The sequence below is a fragment of the Salmo salar genome, chromosome ssa15 (genome assembly GCF_905237065.1).
Source record: "Salmo salar chromosome ssa15, Ssal_v3.1, whole genome shotgun sequence".
Classification (NCBI taxonomy): Eukaryota; Metazoa; Chordata; class Actinopteri; order Salmoniformes; family Salmonidae; genus Salmo; species Salmo salar.
Genome location: NC_059456.1, coordinates 90,696,519 through 90,722,038, shown reverse-complemented (window position 1 = coordinate 90,722,038; position 25,520 = coordinate 90,696,519). Strand labels below are relative to the sequence as shown.

The window sequence follows — 25,520 nt, the reverse complement described above, 5'->3', positions numbered from 1 at the left end:
CATGAATGATATTCATTATAGCATTTTTCCTATGAGGCTATTACTGTTTTAAAAATACGTATGTGATTTGTTTGTTTTTTCTTTCTCAAATTCAAAATGTTCATTGAGTGATTTGAAGATGTGAAGTCTTGTCTATTAGGATTGTCTGTTGGTATGCACAAGTGTCTTTCTTGGCCCATAGGAGTGCTTGCTTTCATGGTGTCTGGGGAGAGACACAGTCCATTAGCTTTCAAAACGGTTCTTCCAGGATACGCCAAGTAGAGAAGTTCAATGGCTGCAAATGCTGCTCATGCCTTTTGCTTTCTCCTCCATGGATGGGGATTGGCAGATAGCATCTGTTAGTAATCCAATCAGATACAGGTAAGACAGATGCCTTGCATGGCCAGGGCCCTGGTGTCCAATGGGAAGAGGGAAGGAATACCCCCAGCCCCAACGGCAGGGCGGGAGGCTATACACCCAGCAACATCCCCATGAAGTCAGAGCCATTCTGTATTGTGATGGATGCCCCAGCACCATTGTCCACAAATATGGAGGTGTACTGTCCAATCTGAGGAGATACAATAACATTTTAAATACAGTAATATAATGACTGATTGTTTTGCTATTGTGATATTAAAACCCCTTATAGTGTTAAGAAGTAATTGTACTTCATAACACTTCTTAAAGGCTTTTTGGGGGGCAATATCTTACTCTATATTCAGTTTGACCCTATTGGAAAATCTTCATGCCAAGCGTTGTGATGATTAGTTTGATAAATGTAAGCCCACCTGTAGCTCCAGCAACCCTTGCACATACACTGTGAAGATCTTGCTGTTACTTTCCAATCCAACAATCATCTCTAACGACCTGTGATGAAGAGCAAAACAGACAACAAATGTTAATTAATCATGATCTTTACGTTTGTTCAAAATAACTTTACTATATCTATACACACCTAACACGTTATGAAATAAAATTGTTGAATTGCATGATATTTCATGCAAAATGTGTTTTCGTACACATGAAATAAACATGTCATTGCTTAATTTTGAGTCTTGAATCATCATCATCATTACAGTGAGCCTTTAATGAAGTCTGCAGTGTAGACAGTAATGTTGCAGCTCCTGCTGAGACCACTGGCTCCTGTTTAGTGGAAAACGCTGCATTTTTATGGTGAATCAATCATGTTTGTCTTCACTTAACTGCCATCGCAATGAGGCTCATTTTACATTCTCTGCATTTTCATGTGTGGGAGAGCCAGACAGGCTGGAGGCTTTGGGGTGGAAAAGCAACAACAATGAACCCACTTTTTCGTGGTAAGGTAACCATCACAACAATATTATTTATAATTGTTTTTGATAATACCAGGTTGTGAAGCAAGGTTGTAGGCCTTGACATATTCTGGAGATATTGGGTACCGTTCGTAAAACATTATTTTGCTTACTTTATATAAACAGAAATGGCAAAAATATATGAACAACAGTACTCGTATCACCCAAAATGGGTGTGTAATATTCTGGTATCTACAAACGAGTGTGAAATATTCTGGTATCTACAAACGAGTGTGAAATATTCTGGTATCTACAAACGAGTGTGAAATATTCTGGTATCTACAAACGAGTGTGAAATATTCTGGTATCTACAAACGAGTGTGAAATATTCTGGTATCTACAAACAAGTGTGAAATATTCTGGTATCTACAAACAAGTGTGAAATATTCTGGTATCTACAAACGAGTGTGAAATATTCTGGTATCTACAAACGACTGTGAAATATTCTGGTATCTACAAACGAGTGTGTAATATTGTTGTTGGTTCTCGTCATCCTTCACACATCCCAAAAATAAAATGTATCTATTCAGGGTTGTGTTCAATAGGCACCAAATGTCCAATAAGTAATGTTCCTTTACATTTTTTCATAGTAAAATGTTTTCCTACAATTTGCTCAAATTAATACGACCCTGGCCTGTGGTGCTGGAAGCAGCATGGTGTCCCAGGCGTCAAAGGTGAGTCTATAAAGAATTTAGAGGCGACAGGGACCAGGAGAAGGGGTGAGAGGACATTTCCTTTAAAGACGTGTTCCACTTTAACACAGGAAATGCCTAACTGGTTCCACACAATGTATAATAGACAACATCTTAAACAGCTCGTAAATACTAGAAAAAGTAAAACTGGCATTAAACACTGATTATCAGGCACGGATTCAATGACTGCTGTCAATATAATGCCTTAACAACACATCAGAAAGCCTGACCTGGCAGACAATAACAGATTAGCTAACTCTAATTGGGGGAAAGAAAAAAATGGTTATGATATTTTTTGTTGTTGTTGTCAGGGATAGTTTTTACCTCATTCCATGTAACAGCGTTGCAAAAGACTGAACAAATAAGAACCATATGGTCTTCATGCCAGGATCATATGCCAAGGTGAAAACGTGTGGAGTGGACTCATTTGAGTTTGTTTCATAGGGTGACTAGATATTGGAGGCATTTTCAAACTTCATCATGCAGATTTGTTGATAAACGGTAGACGATCAATAGACTGGGACTGAGGGTAGGCCTACTCACGTATATCGATGGCACAGGGATTCGATGCAGATCAGCACTCGCACATTATCTCTGGCTCTCAGCTGACTCTTACTCCTCTTTACCTCGTTGTGGTCTTCAGGGAGGAAACAGAGTTACTCTGAGGTTCTACATTATCCAGCTCAGAAACACCTCTCTGAAGAAAAGGTCACAGAGTCCTCTGAAGATGTACAATATTTTAGCAAAAATCTCTGAATAAATTGTGCCTCAATGCCCCTCATGCATTGTCTTGATATTTGATATTCAACTTCCAAATCAATACATTTCCCAAGATGTTTCCTTGATAATTGGGTTTCCCTAAAGTAGAGAAACATTCCGTACCAATATGAACATTAGCAGAGAGCTGGTAGATCCCTGTGACGGGAGCTGTGAATCGTCCTGTGGATTGGTCCATTCCTGTCCCTCTGAGGAAGGCACCTTTAGCAGGAAGCTGGAAGGACAAATACAATGTGACTTGCAGAATGGAGTTGTACAATGACTCACAGATAATTTGGGCTCAATTGATATCTAGCTAAAGTGAATGGAGGAGCTAGAAAATGTAAATGTATGTCTGCCAAAGGGAACCCCGAGCAAATAATCCTTTTCCAACAGACATTGGAATACTAGCTATTTATTCCGTTGCCTAACTAAGTCACTACCCACTTTATATATGTAAATACAGTGTAACACAGTCCATTATTACTACTTATACAATGGGTGGGTCTAATCCTGAATGCTGATTGGTGAAAACCGCATTCCAGCCGGTGTCTAATCCACAAGTTACCACCGGCTAAATCTATGACGTTAAAATGCCTATTTACTCTGTTCCATCTGACTGTGCAATCCACTGTCTCATCAGTCCAGCCAGGCAACTTATGATCTCCACTATAAAAGCATCTACACATTATCTCACATTTCTTTTAGACTAAATTTGTTTTTAGTTTTCAACAGCAGAGATTTCTATAAACCTTGCTGTGTGTCTCCCTGACATTTTCAACATTGTTTCAATATTCAAATTTGATCTCCAGCTGTCCCATAGTAATGAACGTGATGGGAGTCAGGAGGGGACAGACAGGCAAGCAGCTTTTCTCAGTCAGTCTAAATCATGAATCAGCTGGCATCATTTTTTTGAATATATACAAAGAAATGTCAATAGAAAACAGGTAAAACGAAATGAAGTGCAGCTAGTTTGCAGTCTTTCCAGCTTCAGTTTGATGTGATTGTGTTAGCTGTGTTGTTGGCTAACTCCTCTGAACAACAGTGTCCTGACGAGTGAGCACATTATCTATGCCAGGCGAAATCGCTCCTCATTAGCTCATTGTTATGGATGTATCCAAATAAATTTCACTAGAAAACAGCTTAAACAAATGCAAATGCAGCTACTTTGCTGTTATTCTGGCCATAGTTGGCTAGCTAGCAAGTAAGGGATAAGAATATTGCCAGCCAGTATGGCAATGTAACATTTAGAACGAACGACTGGGTCGCGACACATAGATACAGAACAAAAAGACTAAACGACTGGGTCGCACCTCTAGCATCCGAACCGATAGAATGAACAACCAGCCAGCTTGGGTAGCAACCCTAGATTTTTGTCGGGACTATATCTTGTGGAAGGATGAAATAGTATGAATAAATTCATCAAAATAACGTTTTTAATGAAAATATGTCAATCATTATATGGATATGTTGGTAACCCATTGTATAAAATGTTTCATTATAAACGTTATTTTGATGAAATTATTTATTTTATACCTGCTGTAACCTGTCTATGTGATTAATATTTTTTATTTGATTTGTCTACTCTTAACCTCCCGCCTCAGAATGTCCCAGAGAATAGTTCTTCCTCTACATCATGCCGTTTCAAACAGTGTCTATTTTTGTCCACTCCGCACCATATTCCAAGTCACAGACAGAGTGCCTTTTGTATGCCACCCAGAAAGTGATGTGGAGCGTTGTAAAAGGAGATATTTTTTTACTAAGGACTAAGAAGCCAGTCTAAACTCAAAGCATGGTACTGCTTTGTCAGACTTTAGGGAAGGGGTGATCCCTTAAGATTCCTGGCTTCATTCTTATACATCAGGTGGATATAACCAGAATCATTGCTGGTTAAAACTTCAAACCTGCGGTTAAAACAAAGTTAAAAGAAAGAAAATAGAAAGAAAGAAAAGTGATTGTGGAGATTAATAGACGGCTTAATGGTGAGTAAGACAAGAGGATAAAGAAGATGGTCAAGGGGGTGACCAAATACTTCACAAATTCCTACATTCTTTACAAACTTCTCAATTGTTCCTCCAAAACGTACCGTCTGAAAGTTTTGTAGCTCCATCAGTGTCTTCTTGTCGACAACCACAGGTCCTATGAGTTTACAGTGGAAGGCTTCCTCTATCCTCCTGTAAGAGGTCATTCCTTCCAGGGCAATGAGGGCCATGGGTATCTGACTAGGACTGGTACTGCTCTGCTTGACCACTGCAGCAGCTCTCCTCTCTGTAGCTTCTGGTGAAAACACAGAAGGAATATGGGAATCTCAACTAGAAAGATGACAAGAACATGGACTTGACTTTGAACTATAGGAACAACTTTCTCTGAGTACTACAGTACAGCAATAGAGTAGTGAGTTTGCAGTCACTCAGACCTGATATCTACCCCGGATGGTCAGTTACTAATGAAATACTTCAGCCTTCACAGAAACAATGATCCATCAGCAGTAGCAGTTGATCAATCACCAATGTTTTGGAATCAACATGTATTTTTATACTCAGCGAAGGACCAGATCAGACTTTATAACATGTTGTGTCTTTATATGACATTTTATGACTTTATATGATATTACCTTTTATCATCTCTTTGAACTCCTGGAGGAGGACCTCCTGGGTGACCTCTGCCCCGGGGAATCCAGGAGGCCCCTGGGGGCCTGGAGGACCAGGAGGACCTGGTGGTCCTGGCTGACAGAGATCAGGAAATAATAACACATCACATAATAATATAGGATCATCATACATATACTCTACACATGATTTGACACAGAAAGTTGTTTCAATATTAAAACGATCAATATTCTACTTATGTATCGTACTAGATGCTTCGTGACCAATGTAATGAACGGACCAGTGCTTGATCAGCTAGCTTATTTGAACCATTACTGAAGACATTGTTATATTTACCAGTGGCCTTTTGCGTTTGCGACATTTCCCAGGGAAGTTGTCTACGGGTCGTTTCACAAAGTCCATCCATGATCCCAGGGGATCTACTCTCTGGTTGTCAGGAATCTATTAGACACATGAGAGAGAAAACCCATGAAATGTTTTTCATTCAAATAGACGGCATAGCTGGATCTAAACATAAGATGGCATGGGACACGGTTGGACTCCTGATATTAGACCACTTTTAAGGTCTGATTTTGGAATGAACACAGTTGAATGAATGAATACCATGTTGGCATTTAGGATTATGCTTTGAACACAGGCCTACTATGAATCAATGAGACACCAAAGAGAGCCAGATGTAGTTGAATTTGCCTGGCTGATTAATAGTGAGCACTAAACAAGTGCCTAGTAAAATAAAGTGGGAAAAAGGGTGCGGGCAGAATGTACTTAGAATCAAGCTAGCCCCAAACTGTTACACTGTGTTCGTATTCCTCAATAACAAATGCTCTTTGAGGAGAGCAGTGCTAATTGCAAGATTCATCAGATATTTCAGGCTGGAATCATTTCGCCCACTGTCACACAATGCAAAGTATTGTAACTAAGTAACTGAATCCAATGAGTCATATTTTCTGCTTACCAACCATAATTGGAAAATCTTGCCTTAAGATACTATTAAATGGTGCCAGACATCAAGGCAGGTCACACTATGAAGTGAACTCTCTTTCTTTCTCTCTCCCTGTCTCTCCTTGCCGGTCTACTGCCATTTCAGAGAGAGAGAATAAGCCTTTTTGTGTCATACCTTTCACTTTGCCAACTATGTTCAGTCACTTTTTCTGTCCAAGACTTTCCCTTTTTGCTTGTTTTTTCTCTCCAGATAATTCACTCAGGTGCCACGTCAATTATTATTTGCCCAATAGGGTCAGAGGAAAATAAACAAGACGTCTCAAGGGATTTTTTCAACACATGGACATTTCCATGATCATACTGTGCATTCAGGACCATGTAAAACATCTCTATCCATGGGCTATTTTAGTGCCCAATTAGTCTACAACAACATTTATAAACACCCAACAACACTTTCACCTATACCTACAAACATACTTACAGTATATCAGGAGTGTAATGACTGTATTGAATATGATAATAAATATAGTGGCATGCCATAAATGTCAACAGCGGCTGGTGAAATTGATTTGCCAGTAAAGTTCATTGCCTTATGTTAGTGATGATGATTGTAGACCTTTGCTTGATATGCAGGGATTCTGAATGTGTGATGATGTCATCCTTTTGTTGATAAAAAAAACCTCCTGACATGTTACCTTGATCCAAATGAAAGGCCTCTGCCACCCAATCATTCTAACCCTAGTTGTGTGAATTCCAATAACCGCAAATGCCTTGAATCCTCCCCAAGCAAAGCCCTCCTTCCTCCTCCCCAAATGTCAAGTGACTGTGGCGGAGATAGAAGAGGAGATTAGGACGAGCCATGAAGGTGAGCTGTCTGAAATGGAATTTGTTTAGGTTTGGCAGGAGGACACGGATCACTTATCTGCAAAACTAACATGCCGCCTTTTCTTCACAGAAATAGAGACTCGCCCTTCGTTATATTCAACAGTAACAAAGTAACCCATTGTTTGTCTTGTCTTCAATATTCTAGAATGAAAAAGGTTTCAAATTTGGGGTTTGTGTTTTTTTTTCTCTGCGTCTTCTCCCTTTTCTCTTTCCTTGTGACAGCAGACAAAATAAACAAGTTAAGTAACACAGTGCCTCCTGCATGTTGGATGTCTGTGGGTTTTTGTTGTGCTTTTGAAGCCTGGAGACAGATAAAAGGCAGACAGATTTTGTCAAGCCAAAGATACTGTTACTGCATAATCTGCCACATTTTTTCCACAACACCGCAACACAGCCAGTTAATTTTACTGAATCCTTTTCTTTCTTTTACCATTCATGCTGCATATAAATTCTGTCTTAATATCTCTCACTTTCATACAAACCTTACAAGAGCACATGAAAAATCTTTTGAATTTGAGATGGTGTAAAAAAATGAAAATCTTAAACATCTATTCCATAAGCTACACTTTACAAGTTTAATGAGTGTGATGATTTAAACACTGACGATCACCACTGAAGAGCCTCTCTGACAACTCTGTTTGATTGAAGTGATGCACGCTGAACATTGACAACAGAGTAAGGCACAAAACACGGAGCTTAACGCTACGCTTGACTGTTAATACCTAAGGACTCAAAAGAACTGCACCTCTTCTGCACCTCTCCTTTCATATTGATGTCATACGTATATCATCTTATGTGTTTTTTTCAGACCAACTCAAGTAAGCCCAAACATGCAACTTATAATTATATACTGTACCAGTCAAAAGTTTGGACACACCTACTCATTCAAGGGTTTTTCCTTAGTTTTACTATTTTCTACATTGTAGAATAATAGTGAAGACATCAAACCTTGAAATAACACATATAGAATCATGTAGTAACCAAAAAAGAGTTAAAAAAATCTAAATATATTTTATATTTGAGATTCTTCAAAGTAGCCACCCTTTGCCTTGATGTCAGCTTTGCACACTCCTGGTATTCTCTCAACCAGCTTCACCTGGAATGCTTTTCCAACAGTCTTGAAGGAGTTCCCACATATGCTGAGCAATTATTGGCTGCTTTTCCTTCACTCTGCGGTCCAACTCATCCCAAACCATCTCAATCGGGTTGAGGTCGGGTGATTGTGGAGGTCAGGTCATCTGATGCAGCACTCTATTACTCTCCTCTCCTTCTTGGTCAAATAGCCCTTACACAGACTGAAGGTGTGTTTTGGGTCATTGTCCTGTTGAAAAATAAATGATAGTCCCACTGAAGCGCAAACCAGATGGGATGGCGTAATCGCTGCAGAATGCTGTGGTAGCCATGCTGGTTAAGTGCGCCTTGAATTCTAAATAAATCAAAGACAGCGTCACCAGCAAAGCACCCCCACACCCTCACACCTCCTCCTCCATTCTTCACAGTGGGAACCACACATGCGGAGATCATCCATTTGCCTACTTTGCGGCTCACAAAGACATGGCGGTTGGAACCAAAAATCTTACATTTGGACTCATCAGACCAAAGGACAGATTTCCACCAGTCTAATGTCCATTGCTCATGTTTCTTGGCCCAAGCAAGCCTCTTCTTCATATTGGTGTCCTTTATTAGTGGTTTCTTTGCATAAATTCGACCATGAAGGCCTGATTCACGCCGTCTCCTCTGAACAAATTGATGTTGAGATGTGTCTGTTACTTAAACTCTGTGAAGCATTTATTTGGGCTGCAATTTCTGAGGCTGGTAACTCTAATAAACTTATCCTCTGCAGCAGAGGTAACTCTGGGTCTTCCTTTCCTGTGGCGGTCCTCATGAGAGCCAGATTCATTATAGCTCTTGATAGTTTTTGCGACTGCACTTGAAGAAATTTTCAAAGTTCTTGAAGTTTTCCGTATTGACTGTGCTTCATGTCTTAAAGTAATGATGGACTGTCATTTATCTTTGCTTATTTGAGCTGTTCTTGCCATAATATGGACATGGTCATTTACTAAATAGGGCTATCAACTGTATACCACCTCTACCTTGTCACAACACAACTGATTGGCTCAAACGCATTAAGAAGGAAAGAAATTCCACAAATTAACTTTTAACAAGGCACACCTGTTCATTGAAATGCATTCGGGGGGACTACCTCATGAGGCTGGTTGAGAGAATGCTAAGAGCGTGCAAAGCTGTCATCAAGGCAAAGGGTGGCTACTTTGAAGAATCTCAAATATAAAATACATTTTGATTTGTTTAACACTTTTTTGGTCACTACATGATTCCATATGTGTTATTTTATAGTTTTGATATCTTCACTATTATTCTGCAATGTAGAAAATAATACAAATAAAGAAAACCCCTGGAACGAGTAGGTGTGTCCAAACCTTTAACTGGTAGTGTATCTTAGCTATTCCCTGTGTGATAATAAAAAAAAGGCAGCATAGCACTGCCAGGAAAGCAGCCCTCTCGTTCTGCTTGTTATCGTCTTGTGTTGTTAGCACACGCCATTGTAATTAAGCGATTAAAACCGTGCCCTAAAGGATTTTCTCAATTTTAGGAAGTTGGCCCAGCTGTAACCAAGATAATTATTACTGTTATTCAAACTAAAAAACAAGATTGCGCAAATCACTGTTCCAACTTTTTTTGAGACTTTTATTCAGTGTGTAACACAAAATATCATGAGAGTTGCTACAGTAGCGTAGCAATAAAGCAATACCTCATGAGGATTTTAAGATCTGAATTTTATTCTGACTTTCATTGATCGGGCTTCACACTGCTACACACAGGTGGGCATCATATTTCTGCTACCATGACATCCAATAGTGATGATAGGTGGTGGTGCTTCCCACAGCTTGACAAGAAATTATGATTCATTGTACCTTAGTGAAACTATCTTGAATATGCCCTAGATGAAGGTCTTTACACAGAGAAATGAAAATCATAGCATGACGAAATAGAAAAAATGTCAGTTATGTTAAATCTAGTTCCTATTGAGTGTGGCTCTAAATAAACTATGTTCTCACTCACATACCTTTATATCAGCACATACAGCACATGAACAAAGTGAGTAGAGGATAGATACAGGTATCAGTCTGTTCTTCCCTTTGATCCCGGCTGTTGTTTGAGTGCCATCCAATAGCTGTGTCTTTCAACAGCTGTGAGAGCACACCACTCCAGTGGCAATTTGGGAAAATGTGTTAGACATTCTTAAGGTGTTAAACTGAAGGTACTCCTCAGAACATCAAACACTGTTGGGGGTGGGGGCTCTATTCCAACTGAGATGATGATATCTACTGCTACAGGCCCCAATTCTGATAATGCAATTAATTTTACTTACAAATATGTAACCACAACGACAGTATAAAAAAACATCACAATTTTCAGTTTCTACATACTTCTACAATACCATGAACATTGCACGTAAGCTTGCAGAGCTGTACTACCTGTGTAGTAAAACTGTCGTTACACATGTATTATGGAATTTGAGTTTTACAACAATTATGTAGCAGTTGAATTATAACTTCATTAAGTCCATGTCCAGGTTGGCAGGTAGCCTAGCTGTTAGAGAGTTGGGACAGTAACTGAACGGTCACTGGTTTGAATACCCGAGCCGACAAGGTGAAAAATCTGTCGATGTGTCCTTGAGCAAGGAACTTAATCCTAATTTGCTCCAGGGGCGTCGTACTACTATGGCTGACCCTGTAAAACAACACATTTCACTGTGCTCATCCAGTTGATGTGACAATTAAACATCATCATCATGATAATTCAGGAAACAGTTGTTTGAGGCGCAATGGATAATCCTTACGTTTGTGATACAGTTTGTTTGATGAAATGAAGTAGAATTTATTTTCTTCAATAAAGGGAGGGAAATATTCCCTGGGGAAGGCAACATTCCATCCAAAACACAGTCTGCATTACAAATGGCAAGTAGTGCACTATGTAGGGAATAGGGTGCCATTTGCGATGCAGACACAACCACAACTGTTAAGATACTCATCTGGAACAGCACTCCACATAGTAGGCAGCTTCTGAATCCTTTTGACTAAGGACCATTGCCGGCTCTTCTGTAGGCATACTGGAATAGCCCATAACTCTTAGCTTGTTTTCATTAACATGTCATTATCCTTATTAACTAGCCATATTATATTGTTTGACATGCACCAACTAGTATAGTCAAAATACCTGCAGCACACAAAGAATATCTTGAAACGTTAACTGCAGGGCTTACCTATGTAAGAATGCTGTTCATTGACTATAGCACAGCATTCAACACCATAGTACCCTCCAAGCTCATCATTAAGCTCGAGGCCCTGGGTCTGAACCCTGCCCTGTGCAACTGGGTCCTGGACTTCCTGACGGGCCAGCCCCCAAGTGGTGAAGGTAGGAAACAGCACCTCTATTTCACTGATCCTCAACACTGGGGCCCCGCAAGGGTGCGTGCTCAGCCCCCTCCTGTACTTCCTGTTCACCCATGATTGCGTGGCCACGCACGACTCCAACTCAATCATCAAGTTTGCAGACGACACAACAGTAGTAGGTCTGATTACCAACAATAACGAGACAGCCTACAGGGAGGAGGTGAGGGCCCTGGGAGTGTGGTGCCAGGAAAATAACCTCTCACCCAATGTAAAACAAAACAAAGGAGCTGATTGTGAACTTTAGGAAACGGCAGAGGAAGCACCCCCTCATCCACACTGACTTGACCACAGTGGAGAAAGTGAAAACCTTCAAGTACCTCGGCGTACACATTTCTGACAAACTGAAATGCTCCACCCACACAGACAGTGTGGTGAAGAAGATGCAACAGCACCTCTTCAACCTCAGAAGGCTGAAGAAATTTGGCTTGGCACCTAAAACCCTCACAAACTTTTACAGATGCACAATTAAGAGCATCCTGTCGGGCTGTATCACCGCCTGGTACAGCAACTGCACCGCCCACAACCGCAGGGCTCTCCAGAGGGTGGTGAGGCCTGCCCAACGTATCACCGAGGGCAAACTACCTGCCCTCCAGGACACCTACAGCACCCGATGTCACAGGAAGGCCAAAAAGATCATCAAGGACAACAACCACCCGAGCCACTGCCATCCACTATCATCCAGAAGGCGAGGTCAGTACAGGTGCATCACAGCTGGTTCCAAGAGAGTGAAAAACAGCTTATATCTCAAGGCCATCAGACTGTTAAATAGCCATCACTAGCACATTAGAGGCTGCTGCCCTATATACATAGACTTGAAATCACTGAACACTTTAATAATTGGAACACTTGTCACTTTAATAATGTTTACACATTTTGCATTACTCATCTCATATGTATATACTGTATTCTATTCTACTGCATCTTAGTCTATGCAGCTCTGACATTGCTTGTCCAAATCTTTATATATTCTTAATTCCAGTCCTTTACTTTAGATTTGTGTATTGTTAGATATTACTTGTTAGATATTACTGCACTGTTGGAGCTAGAAACACAAGCATTTCGCTACACCCACAATAACACCTGCTAAACACGTGTATGTGACCAATAAAATTTGATTTTATTTGATTTGATTTACCCACCAAACAGTGAGAGCAGGGTGCACCAGTCACTCTAAAAAAAAAGCTTGTAAGATTATTACTAATGTTGCTAGCATGTTGTGTGAACAGGTAGAGGTACCGATATAGTTTGACATGGGACAGGATGATGGAGAAGCGTCCCTAATCTCTTGTTTTTAAGTCGTTGTAGCCCCTGTGCAGACATCCATGCAAGGTGGAGGAGGCTAATGCAGCTAGGGCCTAGCCCATCCAGAGAGGCAGGGATTCTCAGGCTGCAGCTAGAGCTAGGCTAGGGAGAACCTGCGTGCTTCCCCACTGTCATGCATCCACCCCCGTTTCCTCCAAAAGAATATCCCATCCATCCTGGTCCTCCCCTGATGCACCTCACAGACAGAGGATTTACTACCACAACGCTAAATATGGTTGGACATGCAACAGGCGCAACTGGTGCACACTGCACACACCCTGCACTTTAACTTTGCAGATATGTCACACACAAGTTGTTTAGGATATGAGCAAAGTGTAGGCCTATGCATATAAACCACAAGAACATACACTCCACTTTAAATCTAGAGGGGGCTACCAAATTATGAGACAAAATAAGAAACCTGGACACTGCTCTTGCTTGTATCACTGCTCTTTTTTAAGCTTTACGTATTGGCCTCAAGGCCTTCGTCAGAGCCTTTGCTATCAAATTATAAAACGATACAACTGTAAAGGATCAAGCAAATTTGAAATCCCACTATGTGTGCATATGCTGCACGTATACATATTCCTATAGCGTAGCCTTCGTGTTATCTTTTCCTTGTTTCCACAAAACAACTGCTACAGTGTCAACATGCCATATACCATAAATTCCGGACTATAAGCCGCAACTTTTTTCCCAGGCTTTGAACCTCGCGGCTTAAACAATGACGCGGCCAATATATGGAAATTGGAAATCGTGTTCTGATGCTGATTGGCTTGTTTTTAGGCAGTTACGAAACAAGTGTTCTTTTCTTCTTAGGAAGGCCAAGTCTGAATATTTTATGTCTGTTACCACTGATAACCTGAATGACCCTAGAAAGTTTTGGAAGGCTATTAAGTCTATGTCTGGTAACAGTAATGTTAATGAATTACCGTCATGTGTATTGAAGGACTCTGTTGCTATATATGACAAAACTGAAATGCTGAATTGTTTCAATGAGCACTTTGTATCATCTGGTAGGCTGTTTGATTCAGTGTCCTCTGTCTCTGTACAACCTTGTGTGGATGAACCAGTGAGAGCTGGTCAAACTTTTAGCTTTTTGCCATTCTCAGTGCAGGTGGTACATAAAGCCCTGAAATCCTTAGATCAGAGAAAGCCTGCAGGTCCTGATCTTTTGGATCCCTGCTTTTTAAATCTGGCAGCTGATTTCATAGCTGAACCACTTACATATCTGTTTAATCTAACCCTGGAATGTAATGAAATTCCAAAGATCTGGAAATCAGCATTTGTCCTGCCACTTTTAAAAGGGGGAGATCCAACTCTTTTAAATAATTATAGGCCAATCTCAAAGCTGTCACCCCTGGTGAAAATACTTGAAACCCTTGTGAGTGAACAGCTAAAAGAGTTTTTATTTACTAACTCTATTTTATCAATGTACCAATCGGGTTTCAGGAAGAAGCATAGCACAATTACAGCAGCCATGAAGGTTTTAAATGATATCACTGAAGCTCTTGACAAAAAACAGCATTGTGTCTCACTTTTTATTGATCTCTCTAAGGCTTTTGATACAGTTGATCATGCTATACTAAGGCAGAGATTGTCGAGTGTAGGTCTTTCAGAGCATGCAGTTGCATGGTTTGTTAACTATCTGTCTGATAGAACTCAGTGCACTCAATTTGACGGGCTTAGGTCTGTTAAATTGTCTGTCTTAAATGGTGTGCCCCAAGGCTCTGTACTCGGTCCTCTCTTATTCACTATTTATATAAATAATTTAGACAAAAATGTCCAAAATGCACAACTTCATTTTTATGCTGATGATACTGTTATTTACTGTTGTGCTTCATCTCTTACAAAAGCTTTCCAGAACTTGCAAACTGCTTTTAATACTGTTCAACATACCTTGTCTCAATTGAAGCTTATCGTCAATACTGACAAAACTAAACTACTGGTGTTTTCTAAAGCAAGAAATAGACCTCTGAACCTTTCACCTATTACTACCTGTCAGGGCAAGGAGATTGAGGTTGTAACCTCATATAAATATCTTGGAATTTTGATTGATGATGGCCTCTCTTTTAAAATGCATATTCAGCAACTTACAAAAAAATGGAAGCTGAAATTAGGATTTTATTTTAGGAATAAGGCTTGTTTTTCTTTTGAAGCCAGAAGGAGGCTAGTATCAGCTACATTTATGCCTTTACTAGACTATGGGGATATTTTATATAAGAATGCTTCCGCTCAGTGTTTGAGATCAATTGACACCCTTTAGCATGGCACTTTGAGATTTATTTTAAATTGCAAAACCCTTACGCACCACTGCACTTTGTATACCAGGGTTGGCTGGCCTTCTCTAGTCACTCGTAGGCTCAGTCACTGGTATACTTTTATTTACAAAGCCATTTTGGGTTTACTACCTTTTTATTTGGGCATTTTTATTGTTCAGAAATGTGGTTGGTACTCTCTTCGTTCGCGGGATTTTATCCTGCTAACTGTTCCAAATGTCCGAACTGAATTTGGTAAAAGGGCTTTTATGTACTCTGCGCCATCGTCTTGGAACGCCTTACAAAATACTTTTAAACTGGAAGAACTTGTCCCGATTGGTATTTTTAAATCACTGATGAATGATCTTGAGACTGATTCCCTGACATGTCAATGTTTTTTAAAAGCAGTTTTTGATTTTGTTATATTCTTTGTTAATTCTATGGTTTTTACTAGATTACTTGTAGTTTTTCATGTTGTTTGTCTGTAATTTTTGTAATGACTTGGCGCTGCCTATCTTGGCCAGGACGCTCTTGAAAAAGAGATTTTAAATCTCAATGAGCCCTTCCTGGTTAAATAAAGGTTAAATAAAATAAAATAAATATGGATTTTTCCCGCTTTCTTTTCTCCAAAAAAACACATTCTGTGACGTGCTCTGTTTTTTGGCGGCATGAAGCTTTCATTAGACCAATGAAATTGCCTAACGGGTTAAGGTCAAACAACTTTTTTGTTTACTGTTGTCACGTCCTGACCAGTAATAGGGGTTATTTGTTATTGTAGTTTGGTCAGGACATGGCAGGGGGTATTTGTTTTATGTGGTTCGGGGTGGTTGTGTGTTTAGTGGGGTGTTTGATTTATTATTCCGGGTTTTGGGCAATGTTCTATGTTTATGTATTTCTATGTTTAGTCTAGTCATTTGTATTTCTATGTTTAGGTAATTGGGGGTTGGACTCTCAATTGGAGGCAGGTGTTTTCTTGTTGCCTCTGATTGAGGGTCCTATAAATAGGTATGTGTTTGTGTTGGTATTTTGTGGGAGATTGTGCTGTGTATAGCTCTGTGCCTTACCGGCCTGTTATTTGTCGTTGTGTTCTTTGTGTACGTATTTATTTTGGTTTACCTTCTTTGTCCGATTTAAATAAAAAGAAGATGAGTGCACATTTCCCCTCTGCGTCTTGGTCCACTTTACCCTACGACAACCGTGACAACTGTTTAGATTAAATCGAGCGCTCTCAAACTTCCCATCATTCTGATTACGGTAGTCATTTTGTCACCCTCATCATGGCAAAGACACGGAGAAATGCATATGATGCAGCTTTCAAGTTGAAGGCGATTGATCTGGCTGTTGGAAAAGGAAATAGAGCTGCTGCACGGGAGCTTGGTCTTAATGAGTCGATGATAAGACGTTGGAAACAGCAGCATGAGGAATTGACTCAGTGCAAAAAGACAACTAAAGCTTACTGCTAATTTTTTATTTCTTGTTACAAGTCGTGTTTCGTTAAAGCCTATTTATTTTTGTTACAAGCCGTGTTTCGTTAAAGCCTGTGTAAAGTTAATTTGTTTCAATGTACCGGTAGGCACCTGCGGCTTATAGACATGTGCGGCTTATTTATGTTCAAAATAAATTTAAAAAAGTAAATTCAGTGGGTGCAGGTTATATTCAGGTGCGCTTAATAGTCCAGAAATTACGGTACTGTATATGTATGCATACACTGAGTGTGCATTCCTTTCCAGTGTAAGAGAGCTACTTAAACAGTCAAATGTATTTATGAAATCTCCTAGGGAATAATAACCGTGCTTTGCTCTCAACATAAAAAGTCTAAAAGCTGAAGAGAGTCTGATTGCTGTCACACCTGCTTTGTGTACAACTTATAGTCTTCACATTGCTCCAGTGGTGGCTCTTTCCCCAGGTATCTGTGGTAGGTAAGAGAAACCATTAAAAAAGACTCTGGCTCCACATCCATATCAAGCTGAAAACTGAGCTACAAGTATGCCAGACCTGGATTCAAATGTAATTTAATATAATTTCAAATAATGAATATTAATATATTTCATTCATTAAGTGTTTTTCATTTACAGACAGGAATCATAAAGCTCTGAAAATACTTGACCTGTCCTTGATTGAGCTTGCCTATTGCAACAGAACCAACTATGCAGATAATGGCCACCAGGCAGTTCAGACAGGCTAAAGCAAACACTAAAAGTATTTGAAAGATTTCAAATAGTATTTGAGCCCAGGTCTGAGTTATGCCCCAGGTAGATAGATACTCATGAGAGCTTCTCTTTGTGCACTCATTTGTGGTTCCACTCTGCCACATAAATACAGTGCTCATTTATGTTTGGTTTAAGCACTGTCTCTGTGGAAGTACTCTGCTCACTTACTTTATGAGGTACTAAAAACCAGTTGTAAGTAGAAAAGCACAGAATATGAGAAGGAAAAAAATAAAATATATATATACTGCTCAAAAAAATAAAGGGAACACTTAAACAACACATCCTAGATCTGAATGAAATAAATAATCTTATCAAATACTTTTTTCTTTACATAGTTGAATGTGCTGACAACAAAATCACACAAAAATAATCTATGGAAATCCAATTTATCAACCCATGGAGGTCTGGATTTGGAGTCACACTCAAAATTAAAGTGGAAAACCACACTACAGGCTGATCCAACTTTGATGTAATGTGCTTAAAACAAGTCAAAATGAGGCTCAGTAGTGTGTGTGGCCTCCACGTGCCTGTATGACCTCCCTACAACGCCTGGGCATGCTCCTGATGAGGTGGCGTATGGTCTCCTGAGGGATCTCCTCCCAGACCTGGACTAAAGCATCCGCCAACTCCTGGACAGTCTGTGGTGCAACGTGGCGTTGGTGGATGGAGCGAGACATGATGTCCCAGATGTGCTCAATTGGATTCAGGTCTGGGGAACGGGCGGACCAGTCCATAGCATCAATGCCTTCCTCTTGCAGGAACTGCTGACACACTCCAGCCACATGAGGTCTAGCATTGTCTTGCATTAGGAGGAACCCAGGGCCAACCGCACCAGCATATGGTCTCACAAGGGGTCTGAGGATCTCATCTCGGTACCTAATGGCAGTCAGGCTACCTCTGGCGAGCACATGGAGGGCTGTGCGGCCCCCCAAAGAAATGCCACCCCACACCACAACAAAGCCACCGCCAAACCGGTCAAGCTGGAGGATGTTGCATGCAGCAGAACGTTCTCCACCGCGTCTCCAGACTCTGTCACGTCTGTCACGTGCTCAGTGTGAACCTGCTTTCATCTGTGAAGAGCACAGGGCGCCAGTGGCGAATTTGCCAATCTTGGTGTTCTCTGGCAAATGCCAAACATCCTGCACGGTGTTGGGCTGTAAGCACAACCCCCACCTGTGGACGTCGGGCCCTCATACCACCCTCATGGAGTCTGTTTCTGACCGTTTGAGCAGACACATGCACATTTGTGGCCTGCTGGAGGTCATTTTGCAGGGCTCTGGCAGTGCTTCTCCTGCTCCTCCTTGCACAAAGGCGGAGGTAGCGGTCCTGCTGCTGGGTTGTTGCCCTCCTACGGCCTCCTCCACGTCTCCTGATGTACTGGCCTGTCTCCTGGTAGCGCCTCCATGCTCTGGACACTACGCTGACAGACACAGCAAACCTTCTTGCCACGGCTCGCATTGATGTGCCATCCTGGATGAGCTGCACTACCTGAGCCACTTGTGTGGGTTGTAGACTCCGTCTCATGCTACCACTAGAGTGAAAGCACAGGCCAGCATTCAAAAGTGACCAAAACATCAGCCAGGAAGCATAGGAACTGAGAAGTGGTCTGTGGTCCCCACCTGCAGAACCACTCCTTTATTGGCGGTGTCTTGCTAATTGCCTATAATTTCCACCTGTTGTTTATTCCATTTGCACAACAGCATGTGAAATTTATTGTCAATCAGTGTTGCTTCCTAAGTGGACAGTTTGATTTCACAGAAGTGTGATTGACTTGGAGTTACATTGTGTTGTTTAAGTGTTCCCTTTATTTTTTTGAGCAGTGTGTATATATATATATATATATATATATTGTTCATGTGAAAGGCAAAGGCAAATGTGAGAACACATGCAAAATTCTCCCACGCTTCAACACCTACTAAATGTCTATAGGACTGATGTATTATCACAACAAAGGCTCTAAAAGTAATTCAAGGATTGCCAAGATTTTAACAATCATTTGGACTAGGTGCACAGATCATCATCTGTTCATGATTAATGCAATGCATTCTACCCCAGACAATTCTTTACATGGGAGAGAATATACTTAAAATCTCTGGTAGATTGCGGTGAAATCATGTTGCTTTCTTTCAAGAGCCCAATGTGAAGCTGATGTAGAGGAACATGACCAGCACATAAAACATAGCAGGCGAGATCAAGGGATTTCTGACAGGAAATCCAAACCAAACAGAACCTCTCTGATATGTAAAAACAGAAATGTTGTATTTCTGGCACCCAAAACGGAACGCAAGGGGAATATCATCCTAGCAGTTTATTTTATTTGAAGATTTCAGATGTAATGACAAAAGGCTGTTTATTAGTATTATGGCTGTCTGTCAGGATTTCAATGAGGGCATAAATCAATTGTGTAATGCATTAAGTAAGCAAGGGTCATTAAGATGTGTAATAAAACAAAACATCCCATAGGATAGGCCTCATCCTCACACAGTAAGGGTATCCTTGTTCGCACTCGATTTACAGTTCCAACTCTGTTCCCAATTATTTTTTTTTTTTGTGTGTGTGTGTGTGTGTGTGTGTGTGTGTGTGTGTGTGTGTGTGTGTGTGTGTGTGTGTGTGTGTGTGTGTGTGGCCTATCTCTGAGTGTGTGAGTGGGCCAAGGGTTTCCTGTGGGATGGGTCCAGTCCCCTGTGTGTTGGGCTATCCAAACGGTCCCACACACTCCTTCATTAAGCATGGTGTTCGGATGAGAGAGGGGAAACTCAAGTCTCCCCCAGGGCACTGCTTAACCATTACTCAACACGCTATGCGTGATGTTTGACTTGACTGCCTCCATTACTGCCATGACTGACTGAGCCCTTTGCTGCTCCACACTGACAGATTTCACTGCACTTTGGAAAGGAGTGAAATAAGTGGCAAATTGATATATTGTTTCCGTAGTTCTGCCCTCACACTGTATTTATTGTGCTAGTCAGTGAAATCATGATAGATTGGATCGTGGATGATGACCCATCTATGCTATGACGAAGGGTAGAAGAAAAACTTGTCTAGCGCTGTGAGCGATTTTAGCAGACATAATGTTATTTTGGTGCAAAAAGTTACTGCTTGGTATCATCTCACCAGATTTCACTCAGTGCAACACTCCACACCTCAACTGTGATCAATTTCAAATGGAAAATCTCTGAAGGAATGTGGTCTGCTGCACCCTGCCAACAGCTCTCACTGGGGTTGGGCCAGATGCAAAATGAATGCCATCATAAGAAGACTTTCCACTGCATGAGAGAAAAGAAAAACATGCAAATGTATAAACGGGTTGGCTTGTTTGAAGATACAAGGTGGTGTTCTCCTGCCATCATAATGTAACTCTAATAAGCAGGTTGTTTTCTCCAAGACATTACAGGTACAGATGTGAGGATAAAGTGAAACTTGAACAAACCATAATAACTGCATTAAATTAAATAAAGGATCCAAGCACCGCTTGCAGCTGGCATAGTAGATATTATTAGTTTTTTACTGGACACATTTTCAGTGAACTCCGGATGATATAGAATAACATTTTGCTGATGTATTGTCCATACAAAATGCACAATAAGACGTGCTCAAGTTCCGTAGCCTAAAAGAGTGTTATGTAGCCTACACAAGTCTTGTTGCATTGTCCAAGCTTGAACATCTCCACTTTTAACCTTAGATGTAAAGTCTAAACCCCAGGGTCCTCAACTAGAAGTGACAGTATTTGGCCGAGACACTATCTGGCATAACACAGGGTCTTAGGAGTGATTATGTCATTACCCTTAGATTGTGGGAGACAAGATGAGAAAAATGTAAGTGGGGGGGGGGCACAGGGGGATAATCCTTGTCGAGGTGTCCTCTTTCAGAACCCTTTCTATGGGGCTTTGTGAGGGGCTTACACGGCACGCTGCCCCAGTTTTTCGGGGCCGCAACGCCCCTATCGGATGTCCCAGACATAGCGGAGTCAGACTGGCCCTGTGAATGACAGAATCAATGGGCTGGGAACAGCATTGCCAAAGCTCTTTAAATATCTGCCCACCTATCTTTCCCAGGAATTACATCATGGCAGTCTGCCTGTGGCCTGTTGCTGGACCATGGGGAGATGGAAGGGACGGATGGGGGCTTTGGAGACAGAGACACCCTGGGCTCGGTGAGATAGATGGGAGAGAGAACAGAACAGATATATCCCAGTGGGGTGCAGTAGTCCTCAGTTTTCAGCGGCCTGGGGGTTGACATAAGGTCATGCTTCATAGCCTTCTGCTTTTACAGGGCAAACCAAGTCAAATAAACACAGCCAGGCCACAATGAGACATGCTAAGGCTGAATAATGTGTTCTTCTTCTTGAGAATACAGAAACAAGACCTCACTCTATGGCAAATAAAACAGAGCAGAGACAAACTGGTAGATCTTGGATAGGGAGGCAGGGCTGGTACTGAGTGGATGGGGCAGCAAGGGTTATTTGAGAATGCCAACACAATGGGTGGGCTAAAAGCAAAACAAATACCTATTTGGAAACCCCTGGAAATATGCAATACCAGCCATAAACCAATAAATAAGAATGTGAAAGGTCAAATGCTGTTTTTGGACATGGAAACAATATTTTTTCAACTTTTTCATCAGTTTATTTCAAAGCTATTTATATATTATATTTTGGTGTAAAACTCTACTTTTCTATCTGTTTGCCAAATCATTAAGCCTTTTAAACTACCGAACTACTGTCCATATTTGATCTTTAAATAAATACTTTGGCTACACATTTAGAGAATGTAGACTACACTGTCACATTTTCTTATCCCTAATTCATGATGATCCAAACCCTCGAGTGCTGATTTGTCAATAAACAGTCCTTAAAACTGATAAGCTGGGAAATTGGTGCTTGCCCCCAGCCAGCAGTGAGGACTAATTGATGCATTGATCAGCCTTTAAATGTCCACATACCACACATTCTTCAGGAAGGCATCCATTTAGGGTTTCACACATTTCAGACACTTCACTTTCTCAGGCTTGACCCAGTAGGGCACACCTCTTCTATGCTGGCAACTGCCCACATCACTACACTCATTCTCTCTATGGAACACTCTACAGAACACTCTATACAACATTTTTTTACTCTACACTGCACCTTAGAGACTGCACCTTAGAGTCATTCAACACTGGTCACTTTAGTCATGTTTATGTAATGTTAATTGATCTGAAAATGTTTCTGGAGTTAGAAACAGATAAGATATTAGCATTCCTGCAACATTATTTTCTTGAAATGTAAATTGATCTCAGAGAAATTAAGATAATTGATTACTCACATTATATGTGCATACTGTAATCTCCACATAACTCATCTCCTATATAACTACTGCTGTAAATACCTTTTCCTACTTATACAATATATTGTCAATACTCTCAATACACACCACGTATTTATATTCAGGACTCTGACATTGTTCATTCTGATATTTCATAATTTATTGTTTTTTCTTACTTTTGTATTTGTGTATTAGCATTGTACTGTTAGACACTTACTGCACTGCTGGAGCTAGAAACACAAGTATTTCACTGCACTGCTTCAACATTTGCTAATCTGTGTATGCAATAAATAAACTTTGATTTGATTGGACATGGATTATACATTCATTAAGCCTGAATCAAGTCCAGTTATACATGAATCAAGTCCAAATAATGCTGTTGGAGCATGTCATCTGCCAGCACCAGCCATTGCAATCCATAATTTAACAAGTGAATTATCACTCCTTAAACTGAGGGGAAGACATTTCAGCTCAGGTATTTGACTCAGAATAGATTCCAAGGTTAATAGAATGCAATCAGATGATTTAGCAAAGGATTTAGCACTAGGAACGAAAAGCATTTTGCTTCAATATCATCTGCTAAATATGTGTATGTGACCAATAACATTTTATTCTATTTTATGTTGTTTCAATTTTGGTAGCACTAATGCAATTGTATTTTCTATTAAATCTGTACTTTGATAATTATCAGATCATGTAATCAAAATCAAAAGTTACAATCAAATACCACTGATAAAGTGAGTAACATATTCCACATACTAATCATAATCCTTCTTCCGATGTTCAGCACTTGTATCGTCAGAATAAATATACACATTTCAGCCATAAGGTTTGAAATACACCAGCAGGTCTACAGAGCAGAGAGGGCTTGGGACTATAGGGTTCTATCTGCATTTTTATCCAAATGTAGTTATTGACATAGCCTTGTACTGTTCGATGTTCTCTACCTATATAGTACTATAAATACCCTAAATCATGTTGTTAAGTTAAAAAAAATCCAGATAGAAATTGCTGACACCATTCAAACCAATGAGGGTTCGGATCTTTAATCATCTCAGAATCATATTTTTTACAGATGGAACCTTATAGTCCTAAGCTTCTTAGAGTTTGGAGGTAGCCACTGGTGAAGATCACATTTTAGTTTCAAATCAAGCATTACCTTGGTGCTCTCGCCGACCTCTTCGCTGTTGGAGAGAGTAGCGTTGTACGCCTCTGTGTGCTGTGGGGGGGTCTCCTTCGGCCTCTTCCTCTCCTTCTTGGCGTCCACCCCTTCCAGCAGGACACACTGGGTCCAGAACACCGCAGCCAGCACAACCAGTGGCCCACACCACATCTTAAACACAAACTGAATCAACCCAAATATCCCTGGAACCGTGTGAAGAAGCCTCTTTGGACAACTGACGCAATGGTCTGCCCAAACTGTCCAACAATTGGAAAGAATAAAGCTATTGCCTGATTACAAAAATGAAAGGACCCTAAACAGGATGATTAGACTGCAAACTGGAGAACTGCAACGACTATAAGGGCTGAAGGACTCCTGGTTTGGCTGCCTGCTGCTCTCTTCCTGATGAGCTTTGAGCCTGGCAGCAGAGTGTTGCTGGAGCTGGAGCACAGCTAACTCTAGCCAGAAAGCCAAGCAGCTTACTCAACTATGAAATGTGTCAAGTGAAATGGTCCCGGCGAATGACAAATCGACGTAGATCTGACAGCAAATAAACCCATTAGTGTGATTTTTCATGCTTTCTGCTCTGTGGGGTTGGGGGGGGGGCGTTTGAAGCTGAGGTTGGGTGGGTGGGTGGGTGGGAGGAAGGGAGGGAGGAAAACCTTAGATAGGAGTGGATGGTAGAGTTCTCTATCCCCCTCTTTCTTGCTCTTTCGCTCACACTAAGCAATGGATCCTCCTCATAGTTTTCCGATAGTTGGGTGCAGTGGAAGTCTCATAAGAGTTTGTATTTTCTTCAGAGAATGCTGCTTGGCATTCAAGCCCTCAGTCCACCTCACACATGGTTCCCACAGGACTTGCCATAGAATAAAAAGGGGAGTTGGAGATGGTCCAATTTTCTTAGCCTTTGGTCCTCCTTTTATTATTTTCTCCTTGAAGGGTATACAATTGGTCCCCCGCAGCAGAAGCTCTGGAAAGAAAACTTCAAAGTGGTGTAAAAGACACTTTGAGGGGTATTAGCAACACGGTCTCCCCTGTCCAGTACACCCAGCTGTACATAACTCACTACTGTTCATTCATCAACCCAGTCCGTCTGCTCTGGGGTGACAAAATCATGTGCAGTTTCACCTCAGAGAGCACTGTGTTTGTGTCTGTGTGTGTGGTAGGTCCCTGTTGCTTGCTTGCTCCGCCACACTCTCTCTCTCTCTCCCGCTCTTCTACTTCTTTTGTGTTGCTCTCTCTCTCTGTGACTGAGCTTACAGGAAGGCTCATCATCACTCTCTCTCTCTCTCTCTCTCCCTTTCTCTTTTACCTTCCCCTAGCTGCCTCTATTTTTCTCATCAGTGAATTGGCAACCCCACTGTTTTGTTCAGTCTCTGTTTTATCTCATAGATGAAATGGTTGACTCCTTTTTTGAAAACTGAGGAGGTTCTTTGGCCGATATGTGTGTGTGTGTGTGTTGTGTGTCTTTTTAGTATATTTTAATTACAATTTTACCTCAGTATAGCCCTGTGTTTGGATCTAATTCATACTGCGGAATTGATGTACGTACCTTCAGAAAAAAAGACCCTCAGGCACTCTCTTGTGTAATCTGTTGTTTGACAAATTGCCAAGGA

The 25,520-nt window shown here is 40.9% G+C and overlaps 1 protein-coding gene across 2 annotated transcripts; it reads right to left on the bottom strand.

Annotated features, from left to right (window-relative positions):
• Nucleotides 1-244: 244 nt before the first annotated feature.
• Nucleotides 245-25,296, bottom strand: LOC106572563 (adipolin). Of its 2 annotated transcripts, none has more exons than XM_014146857.2 (8): nt 23,902-25,296; nt 5,704-5,808; nt 5,373-5,484; nt 4,845-5,032; nt 2,885-2,993; nt 2,546-2,639; nt 768-846; nt 245-547 (listed from the first exon to the last, which is right to left on the bottom strand). In XM_014146857.2, the coding sequence occupies exons 1-8, from the start codon at nt 24,073-24,075 to the stop codon at nt 449-451; spliced, it is 960 nt and encodes a 319-aa protein (XP_014002332.1). In that variant the 5' UTR covers nt 24,076-25,296; the 3' UTR covers nt 245-448. The 2 variants fall into 2 exon arrangements, with proteins under 2 accessions (XP_014002332.1, XP_014002331.1); XM_014146856.2 differs by having other exon boundaries at nt 4,845-5,035; nt 23,902-25,292.
• Between the last annotated feature and the right edge of the window lie 224 nt (nt 25,297-25,520).

Excerpts from the sequence above, each read along its gene's own strand:
- LOC106572563 (XM_014146856.2), bottom strand. The coding sequence starts at position 24,075 with ATGTGGTGTGGGCCACTGGTTGTGCTGGCTGCGGTGTTCTGGACCCAG. Across the intron at positions 5,485-5,703 it reads GCAAACGCAAAAGGCCACTG|CCAGGACCACCAGGTCCTCC; the intron begins GTAAATATAACA and ends GATCTCTGTCAG. Across the intron at positions 2,640-2,884 it reads CTCTGCTAATGTTCATATTG|ACCACAACGAGGTAAAGAGG; the intron begins GTACGGAATGTT and ends TCCTCCCTGAAG.